Genomic DNA, 13,504 nt, shown 5'->3' with positions numbered 1-13,504 from the left:
AAGGAGCTGACAGCAATATCGCACTCATGCTCTCGCTTTGCGATACTGCCAAGGAGCAAAGAAAGAGAGAGAGAGAGAGGAGAGGAGAGGAGAGCGCATTTAAATGGAAGATGCAACGAAGGTTGATTTCAGAAGCAAATTGAGTGCAGAGCAGAGGAAAGGGAATCAGTGGGAAAAGCCAAAGGCGAAGACGAAGATGAATGAGAAAAACGAGATATCCACATTGAAAGCTTACACTTTCGACTCAAGACTTGCGCAGGCAACAACAGAAAGGAGTTCGAGGGACAGGAGAAGGGTAGAAGGAGGTGATGATGAAGATGAATAACAGCAGACATTTTTTCGCGTTCTACAGTACACTCTCATTTATTTAGCTGCACACTCAAAGTGGAGTAGCCTCCTCGATAGTTGCCACCCCTCCTTTATCTCGCTTGCACCACATTCAATCATCTGCCTCTTCTTTTCTTGTTGGAACTCCGCCAAAACCACTCACTCCTTCATCTCCCACCACAGACTCTCTTTCACTTGCTTAGAAGTCACTCGACATAACTAGCTCAAGCTCTGCCTCTTTATCGAATATGTCTTCTTCATTTTCTCCTTCTCTTTCTCCTTCTCATTCTATTTCTTTCTTCTCGCAGACACCGCTTGTGAATGTGCATACACCTTATGCGATTCTCGGGAAGAGCAGATTGGGAAATGAAGGCATGTTTGCAAGCAGCAGCGTTTCAGCGACGAGGGATGTGTTTGAGCCACAGAGCATCCTTCTGAACTATGCAGCGTATGTGGCTAGCCAGGGGATTCGGGCTGATGGTGAGAAGGAAGGGAAGGGAGAGAAGAAGGATGAGAAAAAGGAGAGAGAGGAAAACACTTTAATTAATAACTTTCAAAAGAGAAGATGAAATCAACAAAAGAGAATAATAAGCCTGTGAAGATACTGATCACAATTTGCTTGACTTTCTGCCTGAATTCAGTAATCAAAGAAGGATTCAGTAGCAAATCATTAGAACTCTATATTCTTTCTTAGCATTTTCATCTGCAAACGCATCATCTTTTTTCTCAACTTCTTTGTCTTCCACTTCATCACCTTCCTCTTTTATTTCAACTTCTTAATCTTGTTCTTAATCTTGCTTTTATTCTTGTTTATTCATCATTTTTTCATTATCTTCTCTTCTTCTTCACCTGATTCATTAACTGGCACGCTAGAAATCCCTCAGCATCCACATCCACCTCCACCTCCACAAGCGATGTCAATCCCTCCTCCTCTCTACATCCTATCTGATGCAAACAAAGCAATCCATTCAGCGCAAGTGAACTTATTTTTCTATTATTCCTTTATCATCATCATTTTCTTCTTCTTTTTCTTCTTTCTTCTTCTTCCTCATCCTCCTCTTACTTCTTCCTCTTCCTGTTCTTTCTCTTCCTCCGTCTCCAAAAGTTCTTCTTCTTCTTCCCCTTCTTCATCTCCTTCTTTTCGTTCTTCTTCTCCTTCTCTCTCTCCTTCTCAGGGATCTGCATCTGCATCTGCCTCTGAATTTGAGCTCGAAATGCACCCCGCCGCAGCCATTGCGTCGATTTCTGCTCCTCTCCCTCCGATTGACGAAGCACTCACACCTTCTCTGATGCCTGTGGCAATTGATGGCTCAATGTTGTCATTGTGTTGTCACAGACACACAAATGGAGAGAGCGTTCTGGAACTTCTGGGAGCTGTGGAAGTGTTTGGACTGCCCCAACTTGCACTAATGTCACCGGAAAAGACGTCGCTTTTGTCTGATGCTACTTCTGCATTGAATGATAACAACTCTGCAACAAGACGCAACTCAGATTGTTTCATCCTTATCAACATCTATATCAACATCTTCTTCCTCTTGCTCCTCTTCCTCTTCTTCAATACCCCTCACCACCTGAATGCTTTCCACACACTGCCCCGCCATAGCCTACGTTATCAGCCACAGCCATCTCGAGCGCAGACTGTCAATCGCCATCACCACTGCAGAATTTGAGAGCCGTCTGGCTGGTTTCCCACTCGAACACACCAAAAGCAGGAGTGAAGCAGACAACACAAGATTTGCGTATGATTCCTTTCACGACTCAGTCATCCGCGAACAATCGGTTAGACTGCATGACGGAAATGCGGTTTTTGATGTGCTCAGCTACTCGTCAAGATTAGTCTTCCCCACGCTGTTTATACCATCTTACCTCACTGCCGGACAGCTTTCTGACTCCACACGCCTCAAATCCGACTTCGATGGGGCACTTCCTCTATTCCCTTCAGACACATAGAGCATGCCTCCAGATAATCTGAATTACCATTCCTTGGGAGAACCTCAGCTTCCTCCTTTTCTCTTCTTCTCGCCTGCCTTCAGCCACCGTGTATTGATTCCAAACAGCTCCCCAACTGGTTCCCCTTCCTTCTCCACCAGCTCCACACTGCTTGAAACCCACTCCGCTGCTGCCACATCCATCGCTGCGTCTATTTCGGTACAGTCTTTCCTGTCGTAGGCGCTTCCTCTTCTTTGCCCGCTCGATCCGCTCAAACCGCTCGACCAGATGTCGATTGTGGCTGCTTCAAACAGAATAGCCAGTTCCAGAAAGACAAGTGCGAATGCGAAGAGGAAGCTGATGTCTTCAGATGAGAAGTCATACGCACTGCCTTTGGAATTGGAGTCGAAAATGACCATGGAGGATTTGAATAAATTGGTTACGAAGGATTATCGTTCTTCATCTTCTTCTACTTCAACAACTACTGCTTCTCCTTCATCGTTCTCTTCCTCTTCCTCCTCTTCCACTTCCTCCTCCTCCTCCTCCTTTTCTCACCTGATCGCTCACACAGCGGCCAATGAACTGAGTGTGAAGGCAAATTTGTTTCAAGAGGAGGTTAACAAGCAATTGGAGTAACCGAGGAATACAACGAGAAGAATTGCGCAGAAAGTGCTGGAAAGGAATCAAGCAACGTCAGAGACATTTTCAAGAGGAGAATGTTTAAGAAGCGGAGTAGAAATGGAACGAAGATGAGGAGAGGATGAAAAAGGAAGCGGGAAGGACAAGTGATGAGAAGAATAAAGAGAGAAAAGACGAGTTCGAATTAGTTTTATACATTAATTATCGATTTCATTGTATTTCATTCAACGTTTGATGAAGAAACTGAATCGAAAAGAAAGGACTGATGTTTTGTGATGATATTTCAGTTGAAGAAAAAGATGAAGTGAAGAAAACCAATTGCTTTAATAGGTTAAAAGTTGTTAAATCTATTTATTGGAACAATCTTTTTAACAAACCGTTTCAATTAAGTTTTTCAAAGAATTTTTTATTTATTAGAATAGTTTTGCAAGTTGAGAAACTTGGCATTTTCCTTTTACAGTTTTATTTTTTATTTTTCACGTTTTTTTTGAAAGCTGGATTTAATAATTCTTTTTCACGAAAAACATTAAAAAGGTATGTTTTTTTGAATATAACAATAAAACAAATATATATAACAGAAACAAAAGCTAAATACTTGCAAAAAATCAATTTTACTCTTTGATCAAAAAATACCACAATAGAATTTATTTTTTCTATTTTTGATCTTTTTTTATGATTTCAAAAAAAATCACCCATATTCAATAAAAGAATTTCCAAGGGTTTAATTTTTTTGCATGTTCTTTTATGCTAATGATTAACTTATCGAAATATAATTATTAAAATGATTTTTGGTTGGGCTGATATAAACGGATCATACCAAAAAAGAAGGAAAGATAGATAGATTGATAGAAAAAAGATAAAGAAAAAAAGAAAAACATAAAAACAATAAGATCTAAAAAGAACGATTTTTGAGTTCAAAAATTTAATGAGTTTCATTTCATAAAACATTAACATAATAATCTGAAATATTCAATGATATTTTAAAATAATATCGTCTGTTGAAAATTCAGTGTTTCATGAAGGCTTGTGATGACATCTTCATACCCCTCTTCTTCCATCTTTTCAAATATCTCTTTTTTTGTTTCCTTTCTTTCCACTTCATCAGCTTCATCATCTGTTTTTTCTAATCTTCTTGAAACATTCAAAAAAAACTTCAAGATTTTGGCTGTAATTTCGTCATCCTTTGCTGATTTATGAATCTCTTCCAAAGCAACATCAACAGCTCCGCGTTGCCACAAGCTGCCAATTTTCACAACTCTGCGGCCTGATGCTTCTTCAAATGGACAAATGCATTTCTTGCTTATTTCTCTGAAAATATCCCTTGATGCTCGAAGCACCTCAACAATGCTGCTTAAAAGCCCAACATATTCTCCATTCCACAAATAACAGTTCCCAAAGAAATAAGAGAGTGTTTGCATCCATCTCAATATGGTAATCATTTCTTCCTTTTCTTTTCTCTCTCCCCACTTTTCATTTTTCTTCCAATCCACACTCTTTGACAGATTTTCTAATTCTCTTCTTGCATCTCTTCCAAAATGCAGCTCATTCACAATCACTTGTTCCAGGCTTTTGTTCAGGGGAAATCTAAAAATTAAAAACTGCTAAGCAGACTGATAGGAAAGGCGAGTGAGGTTTCGATGCTCTTGATGATATTGGATAATATCTTTGATCTCATTAAGGTAAAGTTCTTGTTCGACAAACTAAAAAGAAATAAGAAAAATATCAATAAATGAAGCAAAAACAATTTAATAAATTTATCAATTTAAAAATCACACTTTCCACTTGGAAATATTACTCAATGCCAAAAGTGCCTTTTTCACTTCCTTTTGGGCTTCATCACTTTCTTCTTTATTCGATGCAACTTTCAGAAGGCAGGGCACACAAACCTAAAGCAAATGAGATGTGAAGTTACCGCTCAGAGAAAGATAGCATTCGCAAAGATCAACAATAAGCTTATCATCCTTTTCTTCTTTTTTCTTTTCTTCCTCAAAAATCATCTCTTTTAATCTTCTTCTGAATTTAGAGAGATAAAAGCCAATACTACATTCATTTCTTAGCACAATGCGGTATCCCGCATGCTTCAGCAGCACGAGAGCGTTATCCATCGATAGTTTCTTTTCTTCAATCTTTTGGTGTATTTTATTGAACAGTTCTTCTGTAAACACAGATGAGAATTTTTCTTCATCCATCTCTTCCATCAATGCATTCATTTTAAGAATTTTTTTCTCTGTTCATCTTCATCGAAATGCTCCAGCTCAGAAAACAATTCTTCAAAAAATAGAAAGAAAGAAATTCAATAAATATGAATTCAACTGTAACAACGATTGCAAACCAGTGAACTTTTCGGTGATGCTCATTTCCTTCGACTTTTTGCAAAATGCATCATTCGGAAGTCATCAACATTTTTATCAATCCAAATGAAAAGAATAATCGAGACAGAGAAACAATGACAAATATTAAATTTTCAAAACTATCTGGAAAATGTCTTTCCCCATACCACTCTTTTTATGAAAATACTTTTGGCAAGGTATTGCAGAGAAAAAGAACGCTTAATCTCAGTTTGTTTGTTGTTATGGATATTTAGATCATTTGATATGAAAAAACAAAAATATTTATTGTTAAAATGAGAGATCGATGAGCAGATGTTTTCTGCAGGATAGGCGATATTATTTTGAGCGTTGTTACGAGACAGCGATGGTGGGGAATTGATGATGGAATTGGGCGAGATGATTTTTATGAAAAGTATCTTTGAAGGAAATTCAAAATCCAAAAAAAAAACATTTGAAAATTATGATGTTTGCATTTTTTATTGTTCCTGTTCTTTTAGAAGATTCTTTTATAAACCATCTTTTCAGAGTCCAAGAATCTGATGAATTATTCAAATGACCATTCCTTTGGTTTTCTGAGCAGAGTATCAGAAGAGTGCTGGATGCCGAGAGACAATCAGTAGATGGGAATTGCCAATTTTCCATATTCAACTTGAACAGGGGAAAAGCAAATTCGATTTTTAAGCATTTTGATGAGATGAAAAAGAAGAACGCTCACAATTGAACAGCACTTGGAAAGAATAGAATTCGGAGATATTTTTTTCAGGAAAAAATGTGGATGGTAATATCGAAAGAAGTATATTTAAGGAGAAAAAAGGATGATGGAGAAAGGAGCACTGGGAAACAATGGAAAAGGAGATTGACCCCAGCAGTGATTGACAATCCTTTGCTTATGCAATATGGAGGGCACGTGTGTTCTTTTGATGAATCTTTATAATCATGCAAGACTAATTATTTTTATGTATTTTATATATATTTTCCATTCCAACCAACAGCATTTTTTTATGTTGAGCTCTCTTTCCAGAGACAATCCATTTCAAGCAACATTTTTGTGGGCAGTGAGTTTTCTTCTCCTTCTTCGTTTTCTTCATTGATGATATTTTATTAATTTGGCTGATGATAAGAACGTCTTCGTATTTGAAAATTTGTTGTTTGAATAGCCATCAAATGTTCGAATTGCTACATGAATAGATCGTCTATATGTTGTTGCTATTGGGTTTTATTTCTTTTATTGGATTGATTGGTTTACATTCATTTTCAACAAGAAAGAAGTTCTTCTTATTTTCACTCACACACAAATCAGACTTCTCCACTTTTGACTCACCTTTAGGAAAGAAATCCAACTTTCCAGCCTTCGTAGCCATCCTTGGCATTCACTTCAACTTTAAAAGTGGACATACACAATTGCAAATTCTGACAATGAGTTTATTCATCTGCTCCTTCTCCATTCAACAGCCTTTGAAGAGTTCATCTGGCTCGTTTCATGTCATTTTGTGACAAACATCACACTCCCCTTCTTTTTCTTTTTCTTCTTCTTCCTCCTCTTCTTCATCTCTTCTTCTTCTTCTTCTTCTTCTTCTCCACCACCACCACCTCCTCCTCCTTCTTCTCCTTCTTCGTCTTCTTCGTCTTCTTCGTCTTCTTCTTCTTCTTCATTTTCTTTCTCATCAACATTTTCTTCTTCTTCTTCTTCCTTATCCTTCTTCTCTCCATCAGTGCTCCTTTCATTCGAAATAATTTTCATTGAAGCCAACTTCTATTGTCATCATCTTCTATTTTTTCTGTCGTCTCACCGATGTCAGAGGCAATACAAATCGTATAATTGCTCTTTTGTTGTCTCTTCGTCTCCAACAGCCATGTGAATTGTTCACATTGTTTGCGTTTTGTGCTCGTTTTGTGCTCGTTTTTGGATTGCATTGAAGAAGCTGCGGACAATTTGTGAGGAACATTTTGGATGCAAATAGGGGCACATCTTCATCAAAAGAGCAGAGAATGCAAATGGCTGAAGGCAGAGCAGAAGAACAGCAGCGGGCTGTTGCGCCAATCAAGGCAAATGGAAGCGAAGTTTGTGAGTCTTCTTTGTTGGACGGAGACATTGTCAAAAGAGGAACTGTCTTTCTCTTCCTCGACTATGACTGGAAATTCGTACGTTTTGGAAGGAATTGAGGCAATCATTTTGTGCGAGCCATGAATGAAGTGCGTTTGAGGAGAATTCCATTGAGCTGCTGAATGAAGATGTGTGAGCAGAGGGCGAAAGAGAAATTGGAGCCATTGAGAGTTTTCGAGATGGTGCACATGAATAACAGGAAAAAAAAATCAGCATTCATTGAGTATTGTGAGCCATGCGATTGATGAGATGCTCGACATCGAGGAAGAAGAAGAAGAAGAAGAGAAGAGTGACTGTTGGAGGCTGAGAAGCCATTTGGTTTGTACGTTGGACGAAGGGCAGCTTCAATTTCAGCAAGGCCAAGTCATTGTTTGGTCTCTGTCAGGCAGACGGAGCAGAAGAGTCTATTTTTTGAACATGGATAAAGTTCAAAAAAAACATCACTTCTTTTTTATTAATATTTTTGAAAGAAAGAAAGAAAGAAGACTTGCAGTTGGAGATGAATAATTGAGAGAGAGTAAAAGAGAAGAAGGAATGAGACGCTCTTTGTTGGATGGTTGGTGCACTCGGCCTTCATCCGAATGGGATGCAGCATCGATTTTTCCAGGTGAAGCAACAGATTGGAGAATATCATCTGTTATTGTCCATTCCAATGGTGCAAATGGAGATTTCTTTTGGAAGAAAAGAAAGAGTCGGCATTGTTGTTGAAGGGAGAAAGAAAGGAAACGCATCAATTTCAGCTGATGCCAAGGAGCACCAAACCGGCTGAGAAGACAAAGGGATGAAAAAAGCGAATTGAAATTGCATGTTCAGATGAATCGATAGGAAACCTATGGAAATTCGCATACCAAAGATTTTCCATCATCAGCATCATTCCATCTGATAGCGCGCCAGTCGCAACAGAAATGTTTCAATGGCCAATGATTGTTTCATTCAACACACAAAATGTTTTTACTGACAGGGCTTCAAATTTTGGTGATTCTTGTCTTACCGAGTATTCTGCTGGAAATACTGCTGACTTCTTCTCATATAGCTCAACTTCACCACAAGCCACTCCAACAGAGAGAGGAATTTTATTCGCAATATCTGCTCATCTTCTTCATATTTTTGAGTCAGCAACATTTTTAAGTAATTTTTTGGATTCGTCTTCATCTTCTTCCTTCTTTGGGATGCGGAATAAGCGAAAATTGAGCGAATCTGATTAAAATCAATTCTTTTTGAGCATTGCTCGAAAAGGCTTCTATTTTGTAAACTCTCTTTTGGAAAACGTTTTTGACCTTCATATCAACCAGATGAATGAAACAAAGAGAAGATGGCTAAAGATTTACAAAATTACACATGGGAGACTAGGAAATCAGTCCAACCGAAAAGAGAGACAAGTCACTTTCACAGAAATGGATTTGGCACTTCCTTTTCATTGAGTTTTTGTTTGGAGAATTATTATCATGTTCTGACAGAACTACTATTTGATTTGGAATTCATTTTGTGGGACATTTGAAGCAGAAGGCAGACATTGAATATCAAATGGCATTTGTTTCTTCATTCTCTTCATCTTCATCTTCTTCGGCAATTTAACCAACATCCCCACTCACTGATTTATTTTTCAACATTTCATCCATCTGTCAATTCTGCTGCTGATTTCTCGTTCAATTTTTATCTCTCTTGAAGCTCATCTCTTTCGACCAAAATCATCATTGTTCATCTTCTTCATCACCTTTTTCCAAAAACTCATTTTGTTTCAAATTCTTCACAACAAGCCATCAACAAACATGAAACACTCCACAACTGATATTTCTTCGTTCTTCTTATTCTTCTATCGTAATAATCAAAAAAAAGCATGAGAATTTCAAACAGAGTTTCTTCTTCTTCTTCTTCTTCATTTTGAATGTTTATGAAAACAGAATTATTGGAGAACGAATGGGAAAAGGCAAAGGAAGACTTTTCCATTGAATACATCAACAATTTGCATCAATGTCATGGATTATTATCTTTCATCTTTTCAATTCATTCTCAGCAAGCCATTATGAAAGGTGTTGAATTTGAAGGAATGCATTGCATTTGTATTGGGCTTGAGAAGAAAGGGGATTTGGAAGAATGGATTTTGAAGAATTACATTTTGAGATGAATGAATGAGACAAGTTTCCTTATTCAAGAAGAAGAGATAAAAGGAATGAAGAGAAAAGCGAAGGAAGACAAAAGAAAAGAAAAAGAATTAAGAAATATGAAAGACTGAACAAAAAAGAGAAGAATGTGAAGAGCAATTAATTCTGATTGACTTGTTCTGTCATTCCCATTCTGAATTGAAGCATTGGATTGGATTCTTTTCCAGCCATATTACATATAGAACTCATGAAGTTGAAATCTGTATTCTTCAACAAGCATTTCTTCATTAATGCTTTTGCATTCTTCTCAAGAATTGTCATTTCATTTCTTCTTCTTCTCTTTTCGAGTTGATTGAATTTGCAGAGAGAAAGAGAAAAATCAAAATTAATCAGAGACTTCCAGAGGAAATAACCGAACATATGAATTTTCATGAAAAAGTGAATCTATTTGAAAAAGATTGAGAGCAACAATTCGTTCAAAAAAAGATTTTTGATGAAAATAATCTATAAGATAAAAATAGTTTTTTTTTTTTTTTTTTTTTTTTTTTTTTTTTTTTTTTTTTTTTTTTTTTTTTTTTTTTTTTTTTTCGATTATTCTTTTTTATTATTGAAAAAGGAAATAAAAAACATTTATAAAAATTCTTCAATTAATTTTTTTTGGAATTTTGTGAAATGACGGAAATTGCAAAAGACAGTTTTTTGAGTGTAAAAATAAAAAGAATTGAATTAAGTTAAACATTGACAAAATATTCAGAAATATCCATCGATAATTCATTGCAACCATTTTTGCATAGAAAAGAAAATATTCCATGAAAGCATGTGATTGTATCTTCGTATCCTTCTTCTTCCATCTTTTCATATATCTCCATTTTTATTGCCTTTCTTTTCGCTTCTTCCATTTCATTATTCTTCTTGGCTTTCATTTGCCTTGAAAAATTCAAAAGGATATTCAAAAAATTTCTTATAATGTTATCTTTCAAAGTTGATTGCTTCATTTCCTCCAAAAAGAGATCAACAGCACCTTCCTTCACAAAAGCATCAATTTCCATGTTTCTCTTTTCTGCTGCATATTTAAGTGAAAAGAGGCATCCATTGCGAATTTCTTCAAATCCGCACCTTGATGCGCGAAACACCTGAACAATGCAGCCGATGAGTCTAGCAAGTTCTTCGTTCCACAATCTGAATAATTGAAGGTAATAAGCAGTATTATTGAGCCATCTCCTGATTATTATCAATTCTATTCTTCCATTTACTTCTTCTTTTCTCTTCCAATCCACACATTTCGACAACTCTTCCAATTCTCTTGATGCTTCTCTTGCGAAATGCAGTTCATTCACTATGACTTCATAGCTTTTGTTTCTGATAAATCTTTTTATCAAAATCATCCAAGCAGATTGATAGGCAAGTCGTGAAAGATTGTGACGCTCCTGATGATATTGAATAATATCTTTGATTTCATTCAAATACTGTTTTTGTTCAATTTCCTAATCAGAAAAAAAAAAAAAAAAAAAAAAAAAAAAAAGAAATTCAAAAACGTTAAAAATAAAATAAAAATGTTTAAACATAATGTGAGTAAATGCAACTCAATTCCAAAAGAGTCATTTCCTTTTCCTTTTGAGTTTCTCATTTTCCTCTTCATTCAACGCAACTTTTAGGAGACAAGGCATACAAATCGATAATGATTCATGTGGGAAATCATAGCTCAGAGAAATATAGCATTCGCAAAGATCAATAATAAGCTTTTCTTTTTCTTCTTCTTTCTTCTTCGCTTCTTCAAAAATCATCTTCTCAAATCTTCTTCTCATTTCAGAATCATTAAAGCCAAGACTCCACACGTTTTTCAGCGCTTTGCAATATCCAGCATGCTTCAGCAGCAAAATTGCATTTTCCATTGACATTTTCTTTTCTTTAACCATTGTGTGAATTTCATCAAACAGTTCTGCCTTGAAAACGGATTTCCATTCTACTTTATTCATTCCATCAATTATTTCATTCATTTCCCCGATTTTCTGCTTCTGTTCAATTTCACCGCAGCGCTCAAGCTCAGAAAACAAACCTTTAATCAATTTATTAATTACCGAAAGTGCTGAACATTCAAAAAATTGAAAAAATTCACAAACGTAAAAACTTTCCTCCAAAGGATAGCTCCTGAACATCATCATTGAATTTATCTTCATCACACATATCCATTCTGTTCATTATAAGCAAAGATTAATTTGCAGCAAAACTTCAAATATAAAACAAAAAACAAACAGAAAAACAAACAGTAAAACAAACATTGTTGATAATTGACAAAATTAAAATATGATTGTCAAACTCAATTCCTTTGTCTTGTAAAAATCTGTGTGAAAAAATAAATCACAAAGAAGCCAACTGTATTGGCAGTATTTTGCTAAATACGAAAAAGTTTAATTTCCATCTGATCGAACCAACAATAATTTATTCAAAAGATCTGGATTGAATTTCGAATGGAATCTTCAATGAATTGAAAAATTTTCCACATATTTAAAGATGAATGCTTAAGCCATTAGAATAAAAATAATTTCCATTTAAATATTCTGAGCCGCATGAAGAAGATACAATAAAGCATTTTAAAGAACTTTTCAAAGAAGAGACAAAAGAGAAAAGTTTGACACTTAATCATCCATACGCTTCAGCGCTCCTTTAAATTTAAATATGAACATTTGAATTTCTTTTTTGATGATTACCTTTAGAGTTATCTGGAAGCTTTGCTTCATCGAAATGATTTTTTCTGTAATTTCAGAGTGTTTGCTGGTTTCTGTGAATGTTTCAAATATAATGTGTTGAGAAAAGTTTTGAGATATCAGGATGATTTTGTTATTTGTTCCTTTCTTGAGTGGGCTATTCAGGATGAAGGAAAATTGATGGAAGGAATCAAGCTTTCAACAATTCGCAGTTTTTTGATGATTGGGCTCATGATAATTCAACGCATGAGAGAATTTATCAAGACAACAATGGACAACATTGTGAATCGAGCATTGAAAGAGATTTTTCTAAAAGATTTTGAGGTTATGCGAAGATGAAAGAATTCGAGATGGTGAAGGAAGATTAATGCAATATGCGGAACCAAGCTCATGCGGAATTTTGAGTACGTTTAAATCTATTAAAAACTTCATGGTGTTACCACTTGACGTGTATTTTTCTGCAAAGACACTTGTTACCTTTTTTTGGAAAATACATCATTTTGGGTTGATTTGATGATTATTGTTGATTCACCGATTTCGGTATGGACTTCGTAGCAAAGGCGAAAACAATACGAGCGATTCCGAAATGAGTCCGACAAGACAGAACAGACTGCAATTGAAGTATCTGTTCAAATTGAGGTGTGTTATCCAAATAAAGTCATATTTTGATATTAATTTTTTTGTAAAAAAAAATATTAAAGAAAAAGAAAGAAAGAAAGAAATCATAAAAATAAAAAAAAATTACTCATTCTTTTTGGGCAATTACAATTTCTTATTTTCGCTTTTGTTTTTTCCTTTTCTTTCTGTTTTTGTGTTGCACAGATACTCTTTATCCTTCGGTGAATAAAAATAAACTGATGTAAATAAATGATAAAAGACAAGCAACTTCAATCAGAGAGAAGAAAAGACGATTTTTTTAAAAAAGAAGGTATTGCCTCATTTATAAATGCGTTTTTTTTTTCCATCTTTTATTTCTTTTTCTATTTTCTTTCTCTTCTTTTTTGAATTTTCTGATTTGTTTTCAAACTTTTATGAACCTTCGCTAAAAAACTGTTTCTTCTTGCAGCTTCTCAACAATTCCATCTGAAGCAGCATTCAATCGCTTTGTGAATGGGCTCACATTCATCTTGTTTGTTTCATTGAGCTTTTGACAACGTTTGCCTTTTGAAAGTGTTTGTCTTGTTTCCTTCCATCTGAATCGATGAATCATTCAGAAAACAGCTGGAAGGAATCCAAATGGAAGGAAAGAGACGAGAAAGAGACGAGAAAGAGAGGCAAATCCTGCAGATGCATGCGGAGTGGGGAAAAGGAGAAGAGGGAAGAGAAGAGAGAGAAGAGGGAGGAGAAGAGGAGATCAGAGATATCAGG

General features: G+C 35.7%; 6 protein-coding genes across 6 annotated transcripts; 2 read left to right on the top strand and 4 right to left on the bottom strand.

Moving 5' to 3' along the window:
- Positions 1 to 103: 103 nt before the first annotated feature.
- MONOS_6153 (uncharacterized protein) lies at positions 104 to 530 on the top strand (the record flags this gene model as incomplete). Its single annotated transcript, XM_067876362.1, has 2 exons — positions 104 to 295; positions 372 to 530. 2 exons carry the CDS (start codon positions 104 to 106, stop codon positions 528 to 530), a joined length of 351 nt encoding a protein of 116 aa, XP_067732702.1.
- Positions 531 to 575: 45 nt separating this feature from the next.
- Positions 576 to 2,277, top strand: MONOS_6154 (uncharacterized protein; the record flags this gene model as incomplete). Its single annotated transcript, XM_067876363.1, has 3 exons — positions 576 to 807; positions 1,201 to 1,821; positions 1,931 to 2,277. 3 exons carry the CDS (start codon positions 576 to 578, stop codon positions 2,275 to 2,277), a joined length of 1,200 nt encoding a protein of 399 aa, XP_067732701.1.
- Positions 2,278 to 2,321: 44 nt separating this feature from the next.
- MONOS_6155 (uncharacterized protein) lies at positions 2,322 to 2,675 on the bottom strand (the record flags this gene model as incomplete). Its single annotated transcript, XM_067876364.1, has 1 exon — positions 2,322 to 2,675. The coding sequence occupies one exon, from the start codon at positions 2,673 to 2,675 to the stop codon at positions 2,322 to 2,324; it is 354 nt and encodes a 117-aa protein (XP_067732700.1).
- Positions 2,676 to 3,842: 1,167 nt separating this feature from the next.
- On the bottom strand, positions 3,843 to 4,945 carry MONOS_17227 (uncharacterized protein; the record flags this gene model as incomplete). Its single annotated transcript, XM_067870126.1, has 5 exons — positions 3,843 to 3,855; positions 3,940 to 4,461; positions 4,507 to 4,595; positions 4,671 to 4,781; positions 4,937 to 4,945. The coding sequence occupies 5 exons, from the start codon at positions 4,943 to 4,945 to the stop codon at positions 3,843 to 3,845; spliced, it is 744 nt and encodes a 247-aa protein (XP_067732699.1).
- A 1,603-nt stretch (positions 4,946 to 6,548) lies between these two features.
- On the bottom strand, positions 6,549 to 6,966 carry MONOS_6156 (uncharacterized protein; the record flags this gene model as incomplete). Its single annotated transcript, XM_067876365.1, has 2 exons — positions 6,549 to 6,604; positions 6,732 to 6,966. The coding sequence occupies 2 exons, from the start codon at positions 6,964 to 6,966 to the stop codon at positions 6,549 to 6,551; spliced, it is 291 nt and encodes a 96-aa protein (XP_067732698.1).
- Positions 6,967 to 11,029: 4,063 nt separating this feature from the next.
- Positions 11,030 to 11,630, bottom strand: MONOS_6157 (uncharacterized protein; the record flags this gene model as incomplete). Its single annotated transcript, XM_067876366.1, has 2 exons — positions 11,030 to 11,487; positions 11,552 to 11,630. 2 exons carry the CDS (start codon positions 11,628 to 11,630, stop codon positions 11,030 to 11,032), a joined length of 537 nt encoding a protein of 178 aa, XP_067732697.1.
- Between the last annotated feature and the right edge of the window lie 1,874 nt (positions 11,631 to 13,504).

Source organism: Monocercomonoides exilis, assembly GCF_001643675.1.
Source record: "Monocercomonoides exilis strain PA203 chromosome Unknown scaffold9-1957334, whole genome shotgun sequence".
In the NCBI taxonomy this organism is placed as follows: domain Eukaryota; phylum Preaxostyla; order Oxymonadida; family Polymastigidae; genus Monocercomonoides; species Monocercomonoides exilis.
This window is presented reverse-complemented; position numbering and strand designations above follow the sequence as displayed.